Genomic DNA, 24237 nt, shown 5'->3' on the forward strand with positions numbered 1-24237 from the left:
GCGGTAGTTTAATTACCTGGTAAAGCACATCATGCGTTATGCGAAGCAAGCATGTGGGTTCAGTCCACACCTTCGGCACGCTTTCTTTTCGTCTACTTTCATTTCCCTGTGTACTTGAATATTGGTACAGTTAAAATGAACATAAAAATTACCTACCTCCATGATTTCTGCGGCTTCATTGTCTGGCACCTTGTATGGTTGTTGGGACAAACAAAAGATTGATCCCCTCAGATGTCCTGATGTTTCTCGCTCATTTTCTCATTTGATTTATGTAAAGCTCGTACGTATGTTTCGATGACACTGATAATCGAAAACTGAATTGAAGGTGTCAATGTCACTGCTCCAAAGCGCCTAGTCATGTGGTGTTTTTTGTTTTCACGCTTCGCATGCTCTCTGCGGAACTTGTGAACCTTTCACACACCCCGACTATCTTCGTAGGATCAAATTGATTGGACATTTCTGAATATTGTCCGCAAGTTATTCGTTGCAGACTTGCATTCCAGTCGATGACGTAAATATTAGCTTAGGGATATTTCTTAAATCAGTAATTTTATCGCAAAAATAATTTTCGTTGCCCAAAACAACTTTAAAAAATACCGACCTTTTAATAATATTTGGGGTTTTACGTGCCAAAACCACTTTCTGATTATGAGGCACGCCGTAGTGGAGGACTCCGGAAATTTTGACCACCTGGGGTTCTTTAACGTGCACCTAAATCTAAGCACACGGGTGTTTTCGCATTTCGCCCCCATCGAAATGCGGCCGCCGTGGCCGGGATTCGATCCCGCGACCTCGAGCTCAGCAGCCGAACACCATAGCCACTGAGCAACCACGGCGGGTCAATACCGACCTTTTGTTCTTGCGTTCCGTACGTGTTGTTTGAGTGCTGAAGCTTTTCACTAATTATAGCTGAAACACGTTGCGTAACGAAAATAGCTAATAGCGTTTTCATTGCTGTGAAATCTCCTACACAGCGTACCAACTCGCCTGACTCATCCTGGTAACTGACACTCGGCATTAATCATATGTGGGAAAGTTGTCCTCTGGTCTGGGAGTTAACAGAAGTGCATTCGATGTTGTGAAGAGTACGGATTCGCGTCACGCTCATTGCCTTTGTTATAGCGTGAAGAGGGCTATATATCGAGCGGTGCATGAGTTAGCGCGTGTTTCCCAGGTGCAGAGGGCACTTGCGCTCAGAGCTTGGAACGAGCCACATGCTTGCATTTTTGTTGAGAGAGATTGCACTTAAAGCAACTGCCTGAAGTCCAAATTGGGGGCAACTGTATGCCACAGGAGACTACTTCTAATACAAGGTTGTACCTGCTGGGTATTCGCTGTGTACCTATTAACTGGTTTGTTACTGACTGCGCTGTTTCCTATCTCGAATTTCACACGTTATTTCTCCTTCCTCAGAGCTACAGTCGCTAAATAAATGCAGAATGGTGCAGTATCTAGTCGCGATGGATCCCGCTGCGATGTTTTTTTAACCGTGGCAGTGGGGGCACCACTATTCAAATAAAAGAGACTGTTTGTGTTGCATTCATGCACTCATAGTTACACCGTGGGCATCACTGCGTGTACTTGTACGTTTATTTACGCTAGCACAACATTTCTCTAGAAAAGAAAAAGAACGAAAAAGAACGAAGCTTGTAGCTTGACCGTGTTTCTCCATTAGTGTGCTAACATAACAAACAACACAACATAAACACCGACCGCGTAAGCGATGGTGAAAGGGCAGAAAGGCAAGAGAGTGTTTCTACAATCACGCAATACACGCTTACGATGAGGTCTCTGTCGCCACTGTCGCCGGCGTGCGGAAAACGAGACAGCGTGAAATTCCTCCGCGCATGTTAGCTTTCGCGACGCGCAACAAGCATCTCCGCGCTTTCGGGCCTGCCGGTGAACTAGCTACTGACCTGCCCGTGGCTGTCGGCAGTGTCCTACGTCTGTGGGAGGCAAAAGACTGTTTTACGAAATGCGACGGCCAGAGGCGACGCAGTGGGAGAGGGCGCTTTCTTTGCGTTTTCGAAATTTGGCCATGTTTCGTCGTTCTACAGTATAAAAGCATGCTCTGTCGGGGCGAAGATTCTGTAGACGACGGTTGTGTATTCCTTCGGATAGTGTTGTGTGTAGCTGGAACCTTCAAAGCAGCCGCAATGTTGTCGACGAAGGTGAGTTTTCAGAACCCCAAACTTCTCCAACATATACGTTTTTGTTTATTCGTTTCATTGTTTGGTTGCTCGTTTGTTCATACGTTTACCCGCAATAAAATACTATGATAGAGGTTGAAATTCGCGTAATCAGAACTGGCAAATTTTATGGTTATGTGATGTTTTTGTTGTGTCGCCAGGTATCACTAATGTTGGGCAGTTTGGGATTCCCAAACTATTCCCCACTCTCCAGTGGCATCCCCATGATTGGTGTGGCCCCTTAACCTTTGGCCTGCCTATGAACGTAGTCTGCTGAACATGTCTTTTTCTGACTTGCCTATTCTTGAAAGAAAAATAAAAGAATGTCGAGAAGAATATCCAGAAGAATGTGAAGTTATCCACAAGGAGATTTCAAATTATGTCTATAGAGCTCTCTCTACTTGAGCGAATGTTTGCACTCAACCTATTCCATGTCTTACCAAGTTGTATTGCAGCTGTATTCGCTTCATCTCCTTTCGTGAAGTTATCGGCCCAATTGTTCTTACTCGTGCATATATTACATTACTGGAGCGATGGCTAACTTCAAAGTCGTGGGTATATATCTTTTGAGGTTGAACTTTTGTGGTAGAAGTAGGGGGCAACATATTTCCGGGCCATCCAGACGTAAGAAAACGCTTAACTGTGCACCTAAAATTATGAGCGCCGGTGTTTTCTTCCAAGGCCCATGTTCTTTTTGCCTGCCTCTTGGCAAAAGCCTACGGACTAACTCACCACCAGCCCGTGGCTGGATACCAGAACCCTGGTTACAACGGCTACGCTGCTCCAGTGGGTGCCGCTCCTTACCAAGGATACGCTAACTACGCAGCCGTGAGTGCATTATTTGTGCTGTATTTTGTTTTCTCGCCGCACCGGTGACAACCGAATAACCTAATGCGTGGATATTACTATTATTATGTCTTACATAACATTCGACATCAAGATTTAAAATATATTTTGGTGTCGCTTGTATGAGAGTCATAGCCAGTCTTCAGCTATTAGTTGTACTCGATTGTTAGTTGTTAGTTAAATACACTCGATTGAAGCACACTCGCCACCAGCAACACTGTTAGGATATTGTGAACACACAATAGCTAACACAGCGACAACGCAGTAGTAAGCTTAGCAGCACACGCATTATTGCCTGTAGTATTATAACTCCTGTTTTTCATCAAATCTTGGGCGTAATCACTATGCGAGATGATCAGAATTTAGTGACACATTGCAAAAAGCTTTATTTTGCCTTTAAGTGAGTGCTGTTTAGTTTCATGTCTTTCATTAAAATTTTAGCTCAGTGCGTTTGATGCTGAGTAATAAGCAGACGTAAACGATAATAAGGCCATTTAGAAAGATTAAAATACAAAATTCGTAAGGCAGAAATTAAAGAAAATTTAAATTGAGTAGTGTGCATGAATTACTATTATTTACACGACTTTCTTGCTTGCGCTATGAAAGAAAATAATCGCACTATATATATTATGAAACCATTATGTAAGTTGGGATAGCTGGTAATCTTCTGAATTTTTCGAAACTTTTTTTTTTCGCTCGAAGGCCTGCAAGCGTACTCGCATGAGTGTCAGTATAATTTCAGCCCCAAACAAGTTTAATAACGACTACGGCCGCTATTCTGCGCCTCACTTGGCTGATTAACACTGATTTATACGCATACTGCATACGCCAGATTCAAATGATCAACCTCGCACCGCATGATTCACAATATTGCGCTTGCAACATAGTCGCAACGCTTCATTTCTGCATACAATCTCAACAGTGAATACTTCTTGCATTTCAATCATGATGAGTGGCGCGTTACGTTTTCTAAGCATCAGAAATGTACATAAAAAGTGCACCTAATGTTCCAGTTATGTGTAATAAAGTGGGAAATGCCCAAACTTATTCTATTTTTCTCACGTGAGACACCTCTTGGACTTGGCTCCATTAACGCCACGTAAAACATAATTTAAGTGCTGAGTATTATATAGTTCTGGTCTTCTAGTTTTAATAAAACGCATACCAAATTAGAAAAAAAAAACATAACTTGGATCTCTACGGCTTACGTTGCCGTTATGACCAAAAGGCATTGATGCACAATGTGTTTCGGACCTTTCTGTCCTATTGCGCAGTCGACCTTAGATAATGCCCCTATTTGAGAATAAACTCGTCATACATATTTTTGGACAAGCCAGAAGCTACGCGGAAGGTTTATTTCTAGCACCAAACACACACTTTTCTCTTTCTAGCCGCCTCAACCTTACAGCTTTGGCTACGACACGGTGGACGAGCTCGGCAACCGGCAGTTCCGGAGCGAGCAGGGCGACTCCAACAACGTTAAGACCGGTTCCTACGGATACCGGGATGTTAATGGGCTCTACCGGCGAGTAAGCTACATCGCCGACGCCAACGGCTTCCGTGCAACGGTAGACACCAACGAGCCAGGCACTGCGCCTGGAGCAAGCGCGGACGCCGTGTTCAACGCCGCCCCGGTCGTCGCGCCGGTGCCTGCTGGAGCACCCACTGCCGGCGCATACGACGCCAGGATGCCAGCGCCGGCCTACGCCGGATACGGCGGATACAGTCAATCCGGATACGGCCAATATGGCCGTGGGGCTGGTGGCTATGGGTACGGCGGTTACGGTCAGTCTGGCTACGCTCCCAACGGACCAGCGCTCGGCGGGTACGCCTACGGAGCTTCCTCTCCTTACGGCTACGGTGCCGCAGGCTACGCTGGAGGACGCTACGCGCCTGCCGCCTACGGTAGCAGGATTGCCGGTAACAATGGTTGGCGCCGTCGGCGATGAACTGTGTGCGTGCTGCGTGGAATTTCTCATCCGTGATGTAGTGATTTTTGGCATGTTAGCGCCATCGTTCAGTATCATAAATATACTGGTGACATCGTAATGGGGTGCTGGCCACGCAATGCGCCTTGATGCTCACCTCCCACGTTTGCTGTTTTGGCGAGGCGAAAGATGCAATAATAAAGTAAATTTATTAAACTGATGTCTTTTCTCAAGCTGTACTCTGTGGAAGCTAATACTAATTTCGCAGCAATGCTTGTGTATATTATGTCTGCCGCGCCTCATATTGCTTTATGACGGCATTGTTCTCAAGCGAGTCTTCAAATGCTTCCGTGCACCGTCATGTTGATTTGAAGCAAAACTAAAAGTACCAGGACTATTGGAAATCTATAGCTCATATATCATCAAGTTAACAATGCTGAAGCAATACTGTGAGAAAAAGAAAGGCACGTTGCTTATAAAAAGAGCAGGATCTCAGATGTGCAAGTAAGATGAAATACCTGCGCAATACGACACTAAAAAAAAATCAGCGATGATTCACCGGTAAACGTGAAAGAAATGCGTAAGCGTCGCGTCGCACTTCTTTTATTTCCAGGATTCATTATATAAACAAAATTCCCCACGTTGCTAAGTGTGGTTCAGAAGCTCACTCCACAAGCGTCCTGCCTCTTCGAGGCAGTACATGCCTGACAGCGCTGCCAATGCAGCGGTGTAACAACAATAAATAAAATGCCAAATTGACAAATGTGGACAAATTCTACTTCGCCCTGCCATCTGCTAGCCGCCTGGTTAGCTCACATGGTAGAGCGGCTGCCCCGGAAAAGCGATGGTCCCGGGTTCGAGTCCCGGACGAGCACGACTCTTTCTTCAACTGCGAGAATTTGCTTTCGAGGAACCCGTATGGGTTTCCTTTGCAGCAATTGCTACTATTGGGTGGATGTCTTATTTTCCGTTTATTAATTACTTCCCTCCACCTTGCGGATTTCTGCAGAACTATAACGTCAATCTTGAATAATTATATATTCAGTATTACCAGAAAAAATGATCCAGTTGGCCCGAGGCGACTGCTGACAACACACAGTTGTTGCCATCTTTGTATAACGTAGCCGCTGTTTTCATATAACTTAGCCCGTGTGATCTTGGACACCCCTTACCTATATGCAAACTTTCATTTACGGAACACACTCCTTCCTGGTAAAGGGCCACGAGTACTTCAGAAGTGGTTCGTATCTCTGCATGGATGTTGCCCTTCTCCACGCCACAAATGAGAAACGTATACAACTAAATTTAAGACAAAGAGCGGCGATGACTTCGGCACAATAATTGAGGATGGGGCGGATAAAAAATAGAGCACCCGATAATTTCGCTTTGAATAGTCAATGTTGACAACGAATGGCAACAGTGACAACACCATGGTTTGTCTAAAGTTGTTTCTATAGCGTGAATGTCCCGACCCCCGGCCCTACACCGCTTGCTACTCGGGCATATAAATGTCCAGAACTTTATTACATAGGACGGTGCTATAATATAATTTGCCGTTCCTTCCCGCGAATGTCTTTCTTCAAAAGCAGTGTTTAGTGTTCCCACCTTGTGTTCGCTTTGATGCGATCTTAGGTAATAGTCTGAAGAAAAAAGATCTTAATTTGCATTTAAGTGCCATGGCAGATAAGTCCTTTGATAATCGTGGTAGTGAAAGTTTGTCCTTGCTTCTACACTAATCACTATTATTTTCGTACCACACTAGGAATATTTGATTATTTTTATTGCGATGGCAGTTATATGGATACTCCTGGCGCATTTATGCTGTCGGCGTCGCCGTGTGGTTGTGTATAAGGTGCAATTAAGGGCGGTGCTTCGCAAATAAATTAGAACTTTTAATATACCTAACCACGCACAAGTGTAGACTACCTAAAGGATACGCCAAGGAGAAATAGAGAGAGTATGAAGAAATGAAGGTCGGCACGAGTAACGGAGTCACTACCCCATTGTCGATCACATTCGAGTCCATGGTATGCTGATAGAAAAACGACATTGCTACCGGACAGACTGTTAAAAGCCTCAGGCATAAGACTACAAGCGCTGTCAGACTCCCTCAACGAGCCACTCTCAAGAGGAGTAACATGAGGGAAGGCAGTCTTATTAGGCTGATCCACTCCTTCGTCATTTGCCATATTGCATACGTGACAGCTATGCACAACTGGCATAGATGCGAGATGCATACAATCAATATAATCTTCAGTAGGGTATACAAGAGTTCACCCGGACTGCCCACAGCCACCAACAGATAAAGTACTACAGACTGACTTACACAAGATGAGGTATCAGAAGCATAGATGATTTCGTACCACGAAAGACTCAGCACCACTAGCACAAGAAGACACATTTTAGAAACGCTAAACAACACTTACTACTGCCACCACGGCGACAAAGTCAATATGCCAAGAAAGATAGGGGAGAAAATCGAAGTAGCCTCGATACCAAGAAACATGCGTCCATCTTACAACGAGGGATGCATAAAGGCCAGGGCCCATAACACTGCTACGGGAATATCACAATGAGATAGAGGCAAGATTCACAGACGCAGCTGGCTACCCGGATGGCCGACGATTTGCAGCTGCAGTCGTCAACAACGACAGCAAAGCTGCGCACACAGCCAGTATCAAGACCAAACAACACGAAATTGCTGACGAAATAGCCATTGCTCTTGCTTTGGCTGACATAGAAACCCAAGTTATCCTGAGCGACTCACGCACAGCAGCCCGAAATTGCAGCAAGGGAAGAATTTCGCCAGAAGCTTTCTGGATTCAACTCAAGCTTGGGAAGCCCAGATCACTGTGATCTCTTTCCCAGCCCACATAGGCACAGTCTGTACTAAACTTACCAAGCTTAACGAGATCGCGCACTCTGCTGCAGGCGACATAATTGACCGTCACGGAACAGCCCTCGAGGGAGACGCAGACAAAGACAGGCGAACGAGCTACAATGAAATAAGTAAGGTAAATTTCTATCAGGTGCGACGAAGTTTCGCTCCGCCTAACTACAAGTTATGCAGAGCCCAAGTGACCACCTGGCGGCAACTACAGACTGATACTTATCCGAACACGCCAGCATAACATAGATTCTTCCCTGAAATCTATCACCGCAGCACCTGCAAGGTCTGCGGCTTAGAACCTGCTACACTAAAACATGTGCTTTGGGAATGGGAGGCGAAGACTAAAGGCTTTAATCCCGATGCTCTCTCGGCGAGGTGGGCCGATGCTATGCAGAGCTCCACGCTCGCTGTCTAAATCTGGGCCGTCGAGAAGGCCCGCGAAAGGGCGACTAGGCAAGGCGTGGACGTTCCTACGTTGGAGACGTTAGCCCGGGTCATAATTCTGCAGGACAATCAATAAGAGTTTTTACTAACCAATAAATTCGTCCCCTCACGCCATGTGATGTACGTGCGGGTGAAAGCATCCGAGGGTAGCTGGCCATCGCGGCTCAATCTCGCGCACGTAACGGAGGAAAGCGGGGAGGAAGCGCGACGCCTTCAGCCGCCCGACAGGCTCCGGGGGGAGGGTACGGAGGGAGGGGGGGGGGTTCTATTCGGGGCCGCCGAGCGCGGCCACCCAGGCCCCTGTATCTTGAGAGCCATGTGCGACGGGGACAGCAGCCGGCCACACGCTGTATTTTCGCGGCTTTAGTTCACGTAGATGAAAGACGCAGCAGAAGGTCAATTCGCTCGTTGCTGCTGCCGCGCTTCCTCCCTCCAGCGTTTCGCTAGCGTGTTTCCGTGGCCAAGTGAGACGTGTTGCTGTTTGCTTGTGCGCACGTGACACCATGCTTATTAATTTAGATAGTATGCCTATGTTTACGAGCTTATACGGCCGATAAAACTACTATCTTTACTTCACATAGCTAGCCATCGTTTTCTATGGCAATCGATGCTTCGCCTTTCAGCACAAACTGCGACTTTTTTCACCCTCCCGCTGCTTCTCCTACCTTCGAAGAATGTTCCTCCAACTTGCCGCTACTACTGTACGGCTGATTTTATCAATATCAAATCTATTGGTAAATTAGTACACGTAAGTTTGGTACCAGCCAAAGGTTTTTATATTGGTCTGCATAATTGTTGATGTTGATTCCTGTACATAAGTTTATGAAATAATTTTTCTTGTTCATTCAAGTTCACGAACGTTATGATGATAGCGGTGTGAACTGCGTTGTATATAAAAGTTTTCTGGTAAAAATTTTGTTAAGCTAATGTTGCGCATTTTTTCATATTATTTCTTTGTCTTCATCAATTGTCTTTGTTTTGTGTATATTTCGTTACCTTCAGTCAGACGATCCCCCTAGTGAGTACTTTCATTGGAGCAGCTTCATGCCACGTTAAGTGTAGTTGCTGGCTCCGAGTTAATACTTTCCAATCCAGCGAAGGTAATCGATATATATAACGAATTCCATCTTAGTCATAAAATGGTGACTTTACTCTAGAAAAGTGAACATTTAAGTAACAAATATGAACAACCTGCGGCATGAAAACGACACTGCGTTAGTGGCAGCAAGTATAAAGAACTTACACTCATCCTCAAGTTCATATAAGAAAGAAATGAAGCTCTCCTTTTCCTAGACACAAACAATACTAAAGTGATAACGGCAGTTGAAGCTCAAGGAATTCATGATACCGTATTTTGCGCACTATAGACCGCACCTGGTGTGTAGCCCGCCTGTGCCAATTTGGCCTTAAAATAAAAATTTTCTTATATAGCCCGGAGCCAGCTGTATAATCCGCAGGGACGAATTTCTACTGAAATAGGGTTTCTGCCTAGTCTGTAAAAACATAACAGTAGGTAAGCAAAAAGTTTTTTTCAATAAGTAAAAGCCTGGAACCTATATTAGACTGCATACACGGATCAACTCTAAAGGCCGCCAATATCATTCTCGCCGGGGCTATCTGAACAAAAGAAGTCAAGCATGTCGGATTTGATGAACGGCCCTTGAATTTCTTCATTGCACTTCACAATCTCTTGTTCTTGCGCATGCTCGACTGCACGGAGCAGGAGCATTGCCATGGAGGCTCTTGGTCGATTTCTGTGCCATCACAACTGTTGCTGTGTTTTGCGCATATATGAAGTCACGCATCTTGCAATTAGGTTTCGCGCATTTCTGCAACGACGTTTTGCGCAAGTATTGAAAAGCGGGCTGCTTTAAGTATTGCGAGCACCATTCAGTTGCATATTGCGAGCTGACAGAATGAGCTGGAAATACTGCTCGTGTGTAGCGACGCTCATTAGCGGAGCCTATCTCGCCACACGTGATTTAGCCCCAGGAAATATTGCAAGCGTAGCCTGGCCCAATGAAACACTCTCCTCGTTTACAGGAGATTACGTTTGTTTGCTGTGAAAGCGAATAGGTTTGCCTAGCTTGACAGGCTCTACTCGGCTGACACGAGGCGAAGAGCGCGAAAAAGTGGAGAGGGTTTCGGTAGAGCCGAGCTAGCGCAGCTAAAGGGGCCAAGAACCATTTTTTACGAAAGTCAAAAGATGCATATCTAGTTAAAATAGGCCATTTCAGAAATACTTTGCAGCAAAAAAAGTACTACAATGCGTTCCGCAGAAGCGGTGCTTCTACTGAACCGCTCCTTCTTTACTGCCTTGCACTGTGAAGGCGACGGCGCAGCTGGGCTCGCCCAAAACGCTCCGCCTACTGAACGCCATCATGGCGCACAGCTCAAATTTGATTTTGCATGTTAACGCAGACGGCACTACTTCCGCTTTCGGTGCCGATGACCCGACAATCGCAAGCCCAACGCGGTTGTCCTCAGCGAGTCGCAGTGAGCTCAGCCAGCGGGCTCGTCGCAGCACCGCGCGGCGGCCAACGGTGTATATGCTACGTAGCCGATCGCAGCTACATGCAACTCAGTACATGCGCAGCGCTTGCTTTGAGTGCGACAAGGCTTGAGTGTGTGCTCGCACTCATACGCTCGTCTGGCCGTGCTACGTGGTGCGGACGGGCTTTGTACTTTACCAGCCTGCCTGACAGATAGTCGCCAGATCAAACTTGCGTATTTTGAAGCGCTATCAATAAGTCTTGCCAAGGTGTTATAACCAGGAGCGGCCAGGAGTCAGCGCACGCTTGAAGCGTGCGTGGGGTCTGACCTTAAGTTTCGCGTGGTTCGAGGTTTGTTGAGTGTTCAAAACTAGTCGAAATTAGCGAGGACCGGCGGCTACAACACAAGTGAGCAGGGCGGCCAAAGCTTATTTCCTATGCGGGCGACCGCGGCCGCGCATGAGCAGACGCTAATCCGCTTCTTTTGTTAGTACAAAGTTACTATCAAAATTCCTAAACAGACTGTCGCTTACTTCAGTCCGTTTATTAAACTGCGTCAATGAATACACACTGTAACAGTCGGAAGAAGCGTACTTCCTGAATGCAGTCCGCTTTTGGTCAATAGCAGCCGCGTGTAAGAATCTGCTGTATTACGAAATAAAGCGTCCAGAAGGGACTGAGTAGCAGACTTCTATAAAAAGGAGCGTTTGAGAGAAAAAAAGTCATGAGCTATTCCACTCTGTGAAGCTGGTCAACCAGCGAAGCCGTTTAACACGGGACACGGTAATGGCACATAATTTTGAACACAGGTACGAACTCATGAGCAATTATCTTGATCGCTGGTCGTCGTGGCGGAAGGTGCGCACACTCATTTACTGCCGTGATCGGTGGTCATTATTTCACTCGTAACTGTAATCTCATTCTTCGATAATGTCAAATTGATGCACGTACGCCGCTGGGTGCCCGGTTGGGCCAGATCGGTGTGGCATCGCAATGGATATGTCTGCAACACGGAATGCGTAATGCGCTTCCTTTTCGGTACCGACACATTCACATTGAAATCACCGACTACGACAACAAGGGTAGTGCAATCGCAGGTAATTCACGCAAAGTGAGTAGCCATGAGCCTTACGGGACTATGAGTCATTGCATTCTTTGCTTGCTTACGGGGGTATGAGTCATTGCTTACAAGGGGTATGAGCCATTGATGGTGTCAGTTTTCGACATGCTGTTCTGTATGTTGTATGCGTAATTAGTAGCACTGTTCGCTTCACCTTGCTTAGTGCTTGCAGCCTCTGCTTTACGGGGCTACGAGCCATTGAAGCTTTTGCTTGCTTACGGAGCATGAATGCTTTCGGTGGTGTGAGCGATTGATCATAATAGTTTTTCTTCACGGGGCAAAAAAACTGCACGTTACCCTAGCCGTATACAGTTTCGCTGTGAAAGGTGACTTCGCACTCCACCTGTGAGCTCCACGTGCCTAGCACGACTGCAAACCTTGGCTGAGATGTTCACAACAGCGTATCTTATCCGCGGACTGTGTTTCCTCACCAAGCCCAAGTGGTGGTTAAGGGCCCCTTTAAAGTAGATAACCGGATGAGGTGAGTGGTGATGGTGTCTGCAAATAGGCCAGCTTCCTCTTGCTTACTTTGCAGCAGCTGGTCAAAAATCGCGATGGCGTGCAACGGAAAGTTAAAAATACCGTTGAAGCGGGTCCTCAGCAAAGAAAAGTTTGAAAAGCGAATTTGTATACATGTCGACAGGGTTCCACAGCGTTATATTGCCACTGAAAACGCTTTTTTTTATTACATGCAAAGAAACCCATTCTTGTCCGCAGTTCCGAGTATCCAATACCAAAGCGATGCAGCCGTATTCCATTCCTATCGGAACGAGGCAGCCTGCGCCTATGTAGAAAAAAATTTAAGTTTTTTTCGTCAAAGTAATGCGTCTTTACTGCGCTGACGTCACTTGGACGTAATGAGTTATTGCGCTATTTTCCGGTCTCCTGACATACAGGCGAAGCGGGAGCAACCCCGGAAGAATATTTTCAACAATCGCGAATGGCTAATGGCGAAAAGAGCCCCGAACCAGAGAGCACTTCTTGTTCTCTTGGTCGGCACATTCGTGCGTGATCAATGCGTACACGTCATATTGGATGGGGACTTCTTGCAGTCAGGCGACGTTGGCGGGGAAAGACGATATTTGAGCAATTGTCGGAAGCTAATAGAAAAAAAACTAGCATAGAAACGAATTGGTATAGGCTTATCGTATACCGCCCCCGCACCCCGCAAAATTCCAACTTTAAAACTTGTTTGGTGGGTGGACTATAGCCCGCAAAATAAGGTAACATTGAAATATTGGGTTCCTTAGAACGCTACGTTTTCTAGGATCTAGAACAGATGAAGATCACAGCTCTACTAAATAATTTCAGAAAATTATAGTACCAGCAAAGAGAACAATCGGTAGATTTTGAAGCATTACGATATGTCATAACTAAAACTAAATAATAGTGGCTGAAGGCTGTAGTTCTTCCCGTAGTGATGAAACGGTGTGTGTGTTGGACTTTGCGGAAGTTTGAGCGAAAGAAACTTCAACCTCTCGAGATCTAGTGGTGATAGAAAGTCTCGAAAATGTCACGTGTTGCCACACAAACGGACCATCCGGTCATAAGGGAGGATAAACCAAATTTTCTCTCGAAGAAAAGATCGAAGATCGTGAAAATGAATCTTTTTTATTTCGGTCGTGTCAAGTGGTATGCCGCTTCATGAGACGCAAATTAAGGCTTCCTGTATGTGAACGTGCGATAAAACTTTGATACAAGTGCAAGAGGCGGGATTCTGCAGGCCACAGGAAGTGTCTAAGCCGGCGCAAAGAACTTGTTCCAAGCAGACCTCACTGGCTATTGCATGCTCTTCGTGTCACCTGGAGTCGACAGCGAGTCGATGGTACGCAAACTTTGTAAAAAAAAAAGAGAGACATTGAATTAAGCATCCCTCCATCTGCACGGGAATGAAGGACAACCACGCCGCTGCTCTCCGCAGAACCTCTTCTACCTCATTAATTCCAAGCTTCCAGACGCTTACTTCGCCTTATTCGAAGAGTTCCCGCTAAGTCCCTGATGTACGCTGCAACGTCTGTGATCACCTGCCGCTTAAAACCGAAATAGCCTCTCCACACAACGCCACAAAGTAGGCGACGGGGCAAATTGGTCCCGCAGTGTGGATGCTATTTGCGAGCAAAAAAGTGGGATACAAAATGCGCACGCTAGTATCTAATATATTTTGATAAAATCATGCTCTTATTGATGTGTTTGTACTTAAAAGACATAGAAGACTATGTAAGAAGCCTATGCATGCATACGTGAAAAATTATTCTGAAGCAACGACTAAGTCCAAGCACCCATCTAACACTTTTCACATTTAAAACTTGAAAATCTTTATTTTCGAAGACTTATGCACTCACACTCTGGTGCTGACTGGTTCTGCATGAACTTTCAACGGAAACTTCTTAGCGAGACCTGAACGGTATAGTGCTAATGATACAGCTATGCTCAAATCAGCTCAAGCAAGGCGCAATTCTTAGCACTAAGGATTTCATGTTACCTCTCTGTCACTCGCAGTGGGATTGCCTATCGCATCCGATCACGAAAGCTTTTGTTTGTTTCCTATAAAAGCTTTATCTGCTAGCGTGGGTAACAACTCAAAATACTGTTGAGAGAGAAAGAGAGGGAGACAACGTTATTTACGGCAGAACGAGGTCAGTAAATTATCTGGCCGGTGATCAGAAGGGTGGCAAATTGCCATGAACGTTTCGCCCCAGTGTTAGCCACTTCTGCCTTAATCTGGTAGTCAGTCCACGACAGGAGTGACTCCCACATCTCTTGGGAGGGAGTTGGCAGTATTGGCTGTGGAGGAGGGCTTCCCTCGCATTTCCGAAGAATGTGATTCTGGGTAGCCTTCATGCAGTTGCAATGTTGGCAGTTTGGTTGGAATTCATCCGGGTACAACTAATTTGTGGCACTTTTGATTGAGCCCCCATGAGCTATTAAAAATCTGGCAAAGCTTTTTTGAAGTGCTAGTAATTGCTCACGGTGTACCTCATCACTAGCTTATTTATCTTAACTGTACTTCGCAATAGCTTTGCGAAGTAGTGCGCGTAGAAGCTGGCGAATTGTTAAAATGAAAACGAAGGCTAGCTGCGTGCGTTCTTAGTGTTACAGCTCACGGATCCGATTTCAATTTTTATATCTTATAAACAAGAACCCATCGTCCAGCTTGTGCCTCTAAAACAATTGGGAATCATCTATGATAGAAAAACCAACTGGAGTCGACAAAAAAAGTGTAGCGTCTAAGGCTGGGACTGCCCAGGTTTGTGGCTAATAATGTCATCTATCAAGAAGCGCGCCTACCGACATTGCCCTGCAGATTGCGCACCTTAACGATTCGAAAATTACAGAAATTTTAGAGCTTGTGGCTTAGACGATCTGAATACGCGTTATTAATTATCCAAATTCCTTCTTTCTTGCTTATTGGCATCGTTTTCCCACTCCACAGATTGTATTTCTATGAAAAGAATTAGATAGCATAAACGTGAACATTCGAGTTGTAATTCCATCAACTGAATGAAATCAATGTAATAAAGCAGAGTTTGATAACACTTCCACGAAACCCTAAGTTACAATCAGTCATCTTCTTAAATAACATGTTGCGAGATTATCTTGCACACGTAAAAATAAGATAATAGTTACAGACACTTCAGTGAACAACGAAAGGCGGGCGTAGGCTTTTTCTCACTTTTGCTTGCCTGGTAATTCTCTTTGAGACTGCCAGGCTTTACTTCCGTTTTTGAAGCCGAGCTTTTAGCAATGATTTCAGCGCTTTGTAAATTCCCTTCGATCGCAATAAGTGCAGTTGTTATAACAGATTCCCTTTTTGTCTGTACTTCACTTGCAGCTTCATCCAATTCGGCGACTCTAAAGATGTTTCTAACATTAGTTCCTCCACAGTTGAATTTTAAGAAACTATTATGGGTACCAGGTCACTGTGAATTACGTTTAAATGAAATTGCAGATTTAATAGCGCGAGCATCCCTGAGTGGACTTATAATGCCGGTTCTTTTAGTAGTGACGCAGATAACAGCATTAGTAATCGAAAATATTCAATTCATAGAGATGTCATTGAATCAATGATATATGAACTGAATTTCAGAACCAAAAATTTCTATGGAAAACGTAGTGGTGTCCACCGAAACCATCAGAACTGGTGATCACAAGATTACGCTGCCCTGTCCCTCCACTAAACATAAATTTACACAGGAACGGTCCGATGTTATCACCCCTGTGTCTATACTGACGAGAAGCAGAATTCCTAGATCACTGTTTTTTGTAATGTTGCCGATAGAAATTGTTAGGGAAAATACTTCTAGAAATTCCACTCGCTAAATTAGGGCTAATGTTATCATCAGAAATAACACTACCTTTCGATACGTCAGTTATTGGTTTCAGTCACATGGAGGAGTTTGATGCCGTTTGCGGTTACACACAATCAACTAAACGAATAACTTTTTCAGTGTTCTTTCATTATTAGCTTGTCTTTGTGTGTTTTTTTTCCTTTTCTTAATCGATTATGTTCTCCTCTAAAAGCTTAAGTAAATGTTTCAGCACAGAATTCTTCGCCAATCTTCCAGTGTGGCTATTTGTCATCACCATAATCATCGGCGGCACGGTCAGCTCGTGGAGGCGAGCACGATCTTCCGCGAGACGAACGCGCTCGTTTTTGCAGCAGGCTGCCGATTTCTCTGCCCGGCGAGCATCGATCCAGCCCCGCCGCTATACGACCGGCTGTCCCTCGCGCCCCATGGAGAAGCTCAAGTGCGGGCCCGTGGTCGAGATGCGGGGCGACGACATGGCGCGCGTCGTCTGGGACCTGGTCCGCGAGAAGCTCATCGTGCCGTACGTGGACGCTGACCTGAGGGTGTTCGACCTGTCGATCGAGCATCGCAACCAGACCAACGACACGGTCACCCTGGAGGCCACCGAGGCGCTGAAGACGCACAACGTGGGCGTCAAGTGCGCCACCATCACGGCCGAGAAGGACGTCCTCGAGAAGTACCACCTGAAGCGCATGTGGATGTCGCCCAACGCCGCCATCCGCAACGCCCTCGGCGGCGCCGTCTTCCGGGAGCCCATCGTGTGCCGCAACATCCCGCCGCTCGTGAAGCAGTGGCGCAAGCCCATCATCATCGCGCGCCACGCGTTCGGCGACCAGTACAACTGCAAGGACTTCGTGGTCCCCGGACCCGGCACGCTCCAGGTCAACTACTCGCCCACCATCGGAGCCCCCTACCACCTTGACGTAAGCGCCGGCAGATTGCATACGTAGCAAATGTACGGACACGTAGGTACGACAGCACATGGGAACAGGACAAAAAGACCGAATAAGATTAGACTGCACGAGTGCACTTGCTGGATCTAATCTGGTCCGTCTTTTCGTGCTGTTCCCACGTGTTCTCGTAGATATACTAGGTGATCTATCTTAACGGAAAGACATTTTTTTAAATACCGTTGAATTGGTGCCGATAACGCTTTCTTTACTATTCACTCTTTAAGCATGCCCGAGTAGAAATTGGTGAGAAGAGATGGAGTTGGAGTAGCTCAGAATTAGTTCGAGTAGTTCAGATGATCGAGTGGCAATTACGGTTCCTTCGCGAATTAAATAAGGTTGGACAATTACATTGGCAATAATAGCTTTAAAGCTTAATTGCAAAGATGGTATTGGAGGAGGATGCAGTTTGAAGCACACGTAATTTAAAAGGTTTTAAATACGGTGTGTCATATTGAGATATTCGTCACGAAAGCTTCCTTCCCTCGCTTGCGTGAACCCAAAATGTGTCGAAACAGAAAATGAGAGACTTTTGGCTGGGGAATATTGCCTGTGCATGTTGCGCCTCAATATATGGGTTTGCGTGAATACTAAGGACGACAACGCATTTTGCTTCGTCGGCATGCCAAACTTCCGTCCAGACGGCATTATAATAGCCGACAAAGGGTCTGTATTTGCGAAGTGTCAGTTGTTCGGTCGTCAATGGTTGGTCCGTGTCACTGGGGCTCGTAACATGACGTTTGCCGTTTCACAGTGCATCTTCAGCGCTCAATCAGTGGTGCGGTCATGGGTGGCAGGATCAGTACGTGCCACATGGGCCCGCTCTGCGTATGCGCGGCACAGCCATGAACATGAAAGTCCGTATAACGCGCAATTGACAATTTTTCACACTAAACGAATTTGCAGCAATAACGCGTGCTAATTTATTGGTATGCTGCATCGAACGCGGCACCTGCCTAAACCGTCAGCCCTCGCGCTTTGTGCCAGGGCGCTTCGCCCCCCTTGGCAGAAACCCAAGGCGTGATGGCGAAACATAGGGAAAACAGGTAAAGCCTAGTGGCGAAACGTAGCATAACAAACGGCAGTGTAGAAATGTAAAAAAGATATAATGATGCGGAACCTAAAAAGAGACAAAAATATTGCGTGCAGAGTTTCCTATGTGAGGTGTAAGCATGTGCTACAAATCAAATGCTGTTTCGTCATCTTATGCTGATGTCTTTGGTATAATGGCGACAAACAATACGAAAGAGTCATGACAACACCGAAATTTTGCCTGATGCCGGCATGACATGAAGAGGTCGCGAGCAGTAGCAATGTTCACTCATGTTATATGATAGCGCGTTTGGAAGATAAGCATTGGCCGATGCGTGCTGTAGTACGTGACGTTATTGAACAGTGTCTCGTTGATAGACCTCGTGCATAGACGTGGTCGAAGACACTGCCTGCTCTCGATGTGAACCATTATCCATTGTGATCAACTGCGCTCCGACGGTGGCCGCGTATGGCGTGGCCGCATGGGCCCTATGCTGAAAGCTACCTGCGATGAGGACAGAGTGCGTGCAGTGCTGATAGCTTCGTGTGCGCTGTGCTCTCGCCACTTAGTTCGCGTTGAAGCGCGAGACAGCACGAATGTCCATTCGCTCGCTGCTGCGGGCTCTCCCTTGAAGCGATCGTTGCACGTGACAGAAGTACGGACGGGTTTAGTCGTTGAGTAGGAAAATAAACGCTTACGCATGTAAAAGCTGAACGAGAGAATTCCACCACAGGCCCCTTATTGACTAGTCGAATGCGTCGGTGCGGCGCCACAAAAGCCGAACGAAGCGCTCGCTGAATCCTGAGTATTTATCCTTTCCCGCGAAGTGCAGCTCGGCTAGGGACAAACGGAGCTAAGCTCATTCTCCTACGTTCGACTAGTACCTAAGAAAGGGCAGCGTTCGAGGAGTAAAAGTCACCACGGCTCTCGCGCAATTCGTGCATGCGCACAATGGACGCGCAAGCGCGAGAAAGGAGGTATCGCATATTCGCCGAGAAAAATGCCTTTTTCGCTTTACCACTGAAACGGGGACCCGCAAGGACCTAATGCCCCGGGCACGGTACTCACGGTGCTGCCTCGACGTAGCTCGCTGTGATGTCCTTCTGAGGCGTTGAATCCGCCATCGTTCGTTTGTGACGCAAGCGACATATGTCTTATCTTCGTTTTATCTCACTCTTAACTCTTCTCTTATCTTCATAAGACGCCCGCATAAGCGGTCAATTCGTTGACGTAAAGAAACCAAACGAGGCGGAAAGCGTCAGGCGGGCACTTCTCTGGTTGCTCATTGTGTGCCAAGTTTCGGTATTGGAGTGAGTGTGAAAGGCCCATCTTTTGTCGACGAGTATCTTAAATTATGACTTCTTTAAAATCGCGTAAATTGATTTCCCTTCTTGTGACGTCTTCCTCCAATACTTGCATTGCAGCATTGGTGTTAAAAGCAGTAATTGCAAATTTAGATAACGAATATTAGTTAATTAGCAACAGGCAACGACGGGCTGTTCGGCAACCTATTGCCCGCAGTGCTGAAAGAAGGAATAGTGAAGAAAGCGTCATCGCATCATATATATTCAATTTGAAAAATCCGATTCCACTAAAGTAGATCACATGATACATCAGCAAGTTCTTTTCATCCGTTCTGCAACCACGGAGCAATAATTACTGAGGAAGCGAAACAGCGCTCGCTCGGGCGTCCCAATAAAGTCATGTCGTCATGCACGGCGCCGACGCGCCCTCTGTCGTTAGTCGGCTCGCCAAAAAGGAGAACGCGCGCAGTGCGCTCTCTGATAAGGCTCACCGGTTCAAGGCCCTTCAGTTGCGATTTACCACTAGTCTATTACGCACGTTGCGTCTCTTCGCCGGCTCCAGATGCCTTGAAAAATTAGCAGAAAGAAATGCTTCACTTAAAGAACAATTACCTCTGTGATTTATTTTTTAAAACACGATATCCATAATGCATGCCTTTTTTTTAAACGCGAGATCGATACATTGAATATGATTTGTTCCAGCCAATGACAGCACTTACCCTGTATGCCATTAGTTCACATTTAGACTGTTCTTGTAACTTATTCCCCGTCGCGCCCTAGATGATTGCAAGCATCGTTAATGACCATTGCTGGGAAGCGCTTACTCCTACGAAATCGCTTCAAGTGTCTGAAGATCCGTAGGACGCTGAAAAAAAAAACTGCGCGGTTTCCACTATGCCTACTTCTGTATCCCGCTGGCGAGCTAATTCGAGCGAGCGAACTGTGACGGCGTCGGCAGACGTCGTCTGCTCCGTGATTACTACTAGTAGCTCGTTTCAAGCCCAGTGCGGCATGTAATTAGGACATTATTGATAAATAGCTGCGGCTAAAATGTTCGCCATTAATATTTATTGACGTTCCAGAATGAAATAGGGGAGAATTTTCAATATATGTGACGATATCGCTATTTGTGTCTATAGAAGAACATGTAAACGCAGTTATCGTCGCAGCTCGACAGATGACGCGTCGTGCGTGTTCGCATCAGTTAGTCCGCGCCAGACCGTGACTTTATCGGGCCGCCCGCGCGCTGTCGAGGCCTAGCAGATTCCGCTCCTCGAACACTTCTTTCTGCATGTCAGCAAATTTGATATGCTTCACCACTTGGACGAGTCCGCGCCCTAACTATTGTATCCAAGCTCTCTAATTATGACAAAGATATCATTTGTATACACTAAATTACTGACTTTTTATTGGTGTTGTAGCTGTCTTTCTAGTTTTATTAGCGCTCCTACAGAATACTACTCAAATAAAGTACCAAAGGTGTGTAAGAGCATATGGTGCAAAAATTACCACAAATATATTGCATGCGTAAATATTTCGAATAACTGTTTCTCATAACGTGCTCATGTTATTCGATGTGATTTTGTCAATGCGATGGTGGGCTCGTAGTGTGTGTCACCGATGAATCATTGCTTCTTATAAAAAGCTTTTGCTCCGCCAAATATAAATCACCGGAACGTGCGTACACGTGATAGATGCTTCAAATCAGTCTTTTCGCTCATTTGAAATAGGCCTACGTTACAACCGGACGTCCTTTGTATTCGCAACAGATTTACGACTTCGACGACACGCTGGGAGTGGCGGCGGCCATGTGCAACACGGACCGCTCCATCACCGAGTTCGCGTACTGCTGCTTCCAGTTCGCGCTGCAGCGCGGCTACCCGCTGTTCCTGAGCACCAAGGAGACCATCATGAAGAAGTACGACGGCCGCTTCAAGGGCATATTCGAGCTGCTCTACCAGAAGAAGTACAAGAGCCGCTACATGGAGAAGGGCATCTTCTTCCAGCACCGGCTCATGGACGACATGGTGGCGCGCTCGCTGCGCATGGAGGGCGGCTTCGTGTGGGCCTGCAAGAACTACGACGGCGACATCCAGTCGGACTTCGTCGCGCAGGGCTTCGGCTCGCTGGGGCTCATGACGAGCGTGCTCATCTGCCCCGACAACAAGACGACGATGACCGAGGCGGCGCACGGCACCGTCACCAAGCACTACCGGCGCCACACCGCGGGGCTGGAGACCTCCACCAACGCGCTGTCCTCGGTGTACACCTGGACCAAGGGGCTCGCGCACCGGGGAAAGCTCGACGGCGACGCCAAGCTCATCGCGTTCGCCAGGTGTCTGGAGCGGGTGTGCCTCGACACGGTCGAGTCGGGCTTCATGACCAAGGACCTGGCGTCGTGCGTCAAGGGGTTCGGCAAGGTCGACCGGAGGGACTACCTCAACACCTTCGAATTCGTGGACAAGCTGGCGCAGCAGCTGGACGTTAGGTTCAAGGAGCTGTTCACGGAAGGACCACAGTAGCCGCGCATCCCTTAAGAAATCTATAGAACAATAAAATAGTGCGATTGCTCAACGACTTGGTCGAGCTTTTGTTTGCATCGCACGCGATTCAGCATTCACTGTAGATTCAACATGCCGGCGCTGTTGTTGACGAAGTCTACCGCCTAACATGTTACCTACTACAAAAACTGACACACGAAGGGTAGAAGTTTATACGCGTTGTTTGCGGGTAATTACGAAATCTTGTTCCTTGGTCTTAGTCCCGTTGGAGTGTAGGGTCGGCTCTTCTATATGTCGCTGTACATTTTTGCCTCAGTCGCCCGGGCCAGTTCAGCGCGGAGCCGTGTGGTGACGAGATTGGAGCGTAGCGTATCTATCCAAGTGCTATTTGAATCGGTCCTTGGACACTTTGCGGGCACCTTTGTGCCTGTAGTCAATGAACGCAAACAAATCCATGTTCTGTTGCATGTAGTCACCGATACACCAACTCGCCCGGCTATTCCTAATTTTACGATACAACAAGTACATCAAAATTGACTGTTCATGCAAACGAGTTACGTCTTGACCTATATATATGAAAACAACCGTGTATTCCAATACTTTTAAACAGGTACGGAACCGCAAGCTTAACGCTTGTGTGCTCAACATAGACTATTTTATTGCGCACCTTAAGTTTATGCTTTCATTTTCATTTGTACACCTTCTCGTTAGGAAGCAGCTAGTTCTAATTTTTAACGCATGCCTAATTAAGCAATATTACGGCAGTGCTCCTCTTACGATGACTTTAGATGGTAATGCGAGTAGCATTAGAGGGATGTGGCGACACCGTATTTCCGAGGTAAAGTCTAACAAGGGTAGTTATATGTGGCAGAATACAGTATCTTTCCATGTTGATAAAGTACTCGCATACCATAATAATGCTTGAAGGTGGCATGACGACGACTTTATGATGCCGACGCACTAACGTATATGGAGTGGCAAAGAAAGTGACTCCGACAGAAAGACAAAAGCCGTATGACGAAAATGGTATGATGACATGACGTTAGTATAACCACGCAGCGTGACCATACCGACCGGACGACTATTGGATGACGGCGAGTGTATGACGACAGTATGATGACAACCGAAAGATGAAGCTGAAATTACTATAAATGCACGATGAGTACAGCATGGTGACGACGGTATGGCAACGGCGGCATAATTACGCTAAAAGCCGAAGCAGGATTAAAGTCGATAGAAAGAAGAAGGCATTACGGCGACGAAGGCAGGACGATCATAAATGACGTTACTGAATCGACGACAGTTGTATGACGATGACTACGTAAAGACGGCCGCATGACGAAAATTGGATGACGAAGTTAGAATTAAGAGGATAGAACGACCGCGACGGCCTCATGATCACGGTGCGACGACAAATGCATGACGACGACTGTATTACGACCACGGAATGACGGCGATGGCATGGCGATGGTACGACAAGAATCGGATGATGACGAGTGTATGACGAGAATGGCGTAACGACGTCTGTATCACGAAGTCTAAATGTCGACGATGGTCCAGCGACGATGGGGTGACGACGACAGTATGACGACATGCGATTGATGAAGCTGGAATGACGATGTTGCAACCACTACGACAGCATCACCACCTCCAAGCTATTAGACATCTTTGGCCACTGGGTCGGCGTAGAGAGTGTGCGACGCCGGCATGGCGAGATACAGGTGACAAAGCTGAAATGAGAACGATGGAACCACCACGACGGAACCACGGCCACCAGCACATACCTAGTGGTCGAAGATATTAGACAACTTGGCCCGGTGGGTCGGCGTAGAAGGCTTGACGACTACGACATAATTAAAGTAACATAACAAAGGTGAAATCACGACGATGGGCTGACCATGACGGCACCACGACAATGAACACAAGTGTAATGGCCCAAGCTGTTAGGCAACTCGGATCACTGGGCAGGCGCAAGAGGCTAGATAGATAGGATACCACTTGAGCCCGATCCCTCGACCCGATCCCCCATCCCGATCCCCCTCCCCCCTTTCAATAAAGTTTACCACCACCACCACCACCACAGGTGGAATCAAAACGCAGGAAGCAGGCAAATAATGCTAATAGCATAATAGAAGACGACGAAGTGTCTTTTTGACAGAACACTTGTTCCTGTGCTCTCTGAATTTTTGGTGAAATATTCGCCTTTCGGGGTGCCTCACCTCCCCGTCTT

General features: G+C 46.6%; 2 protein-coding genes across 2 annotated transcripts; both read left to right on the forward strand.

Annotated features, from left to right (window-relative positions):
• The first annotated feature begins 3755 nt into the window (after positions 1-3755).
• Positions 3756-4984, forward strand: LOC135901392 (adult-specific rigid cuticular protein 15.7-like). Its single transcript, XM_065431144.1, has 2 exons — positions 3756-3761; positions 4427-4984. The coding sequence occupies exons 1-2, from the start codon at positions 3756-3758 to the stop codon at positions 4982-4984; spliced, it is 564 nt and encodes a 187-aa protein (XP_065287216.1).
• Positions 4985-16514: 11530 nt separating this feature from the next.
• Positions 16515-22074, forward strand: LOC135901441 (isocitrate dehydrogenase [NADP] cytoplasmic-like). The gene is made up of 2 exons (XM_065431248.1): positions 16515-17142; positions 21276-22074. The coding sequence occupies exons 1-2, from the start codon at positions 16645-16647 to the stop codon at positions 22026-22028; spliced, it is 1251 nt and encodes a 416-aa protein (XP_065287320.1). The 5' UTR covers positions 16515-16644; the 3' UTR covers positions 22029-22074.
• Positions 22075-24237: the final 2163 nt, after the last annotated feature.

Source organism: Dermacentor albipictus, chromosome 1, assembly GCF_038994185.2.
Source record: "Dermacentor albipictus isolate Rhodes 1998 colony chromosome 1, USDA_Dalb.pri_finalv2, whole genome shotgun sequence".
NCBI classification, from domain to species: domain Eukaryota; kingdom Metazoa; phylum Arthropoda; class Arachnida; order Ixodida; family Ixodidae; genus Dermacentor; species Dermacentor albipictus.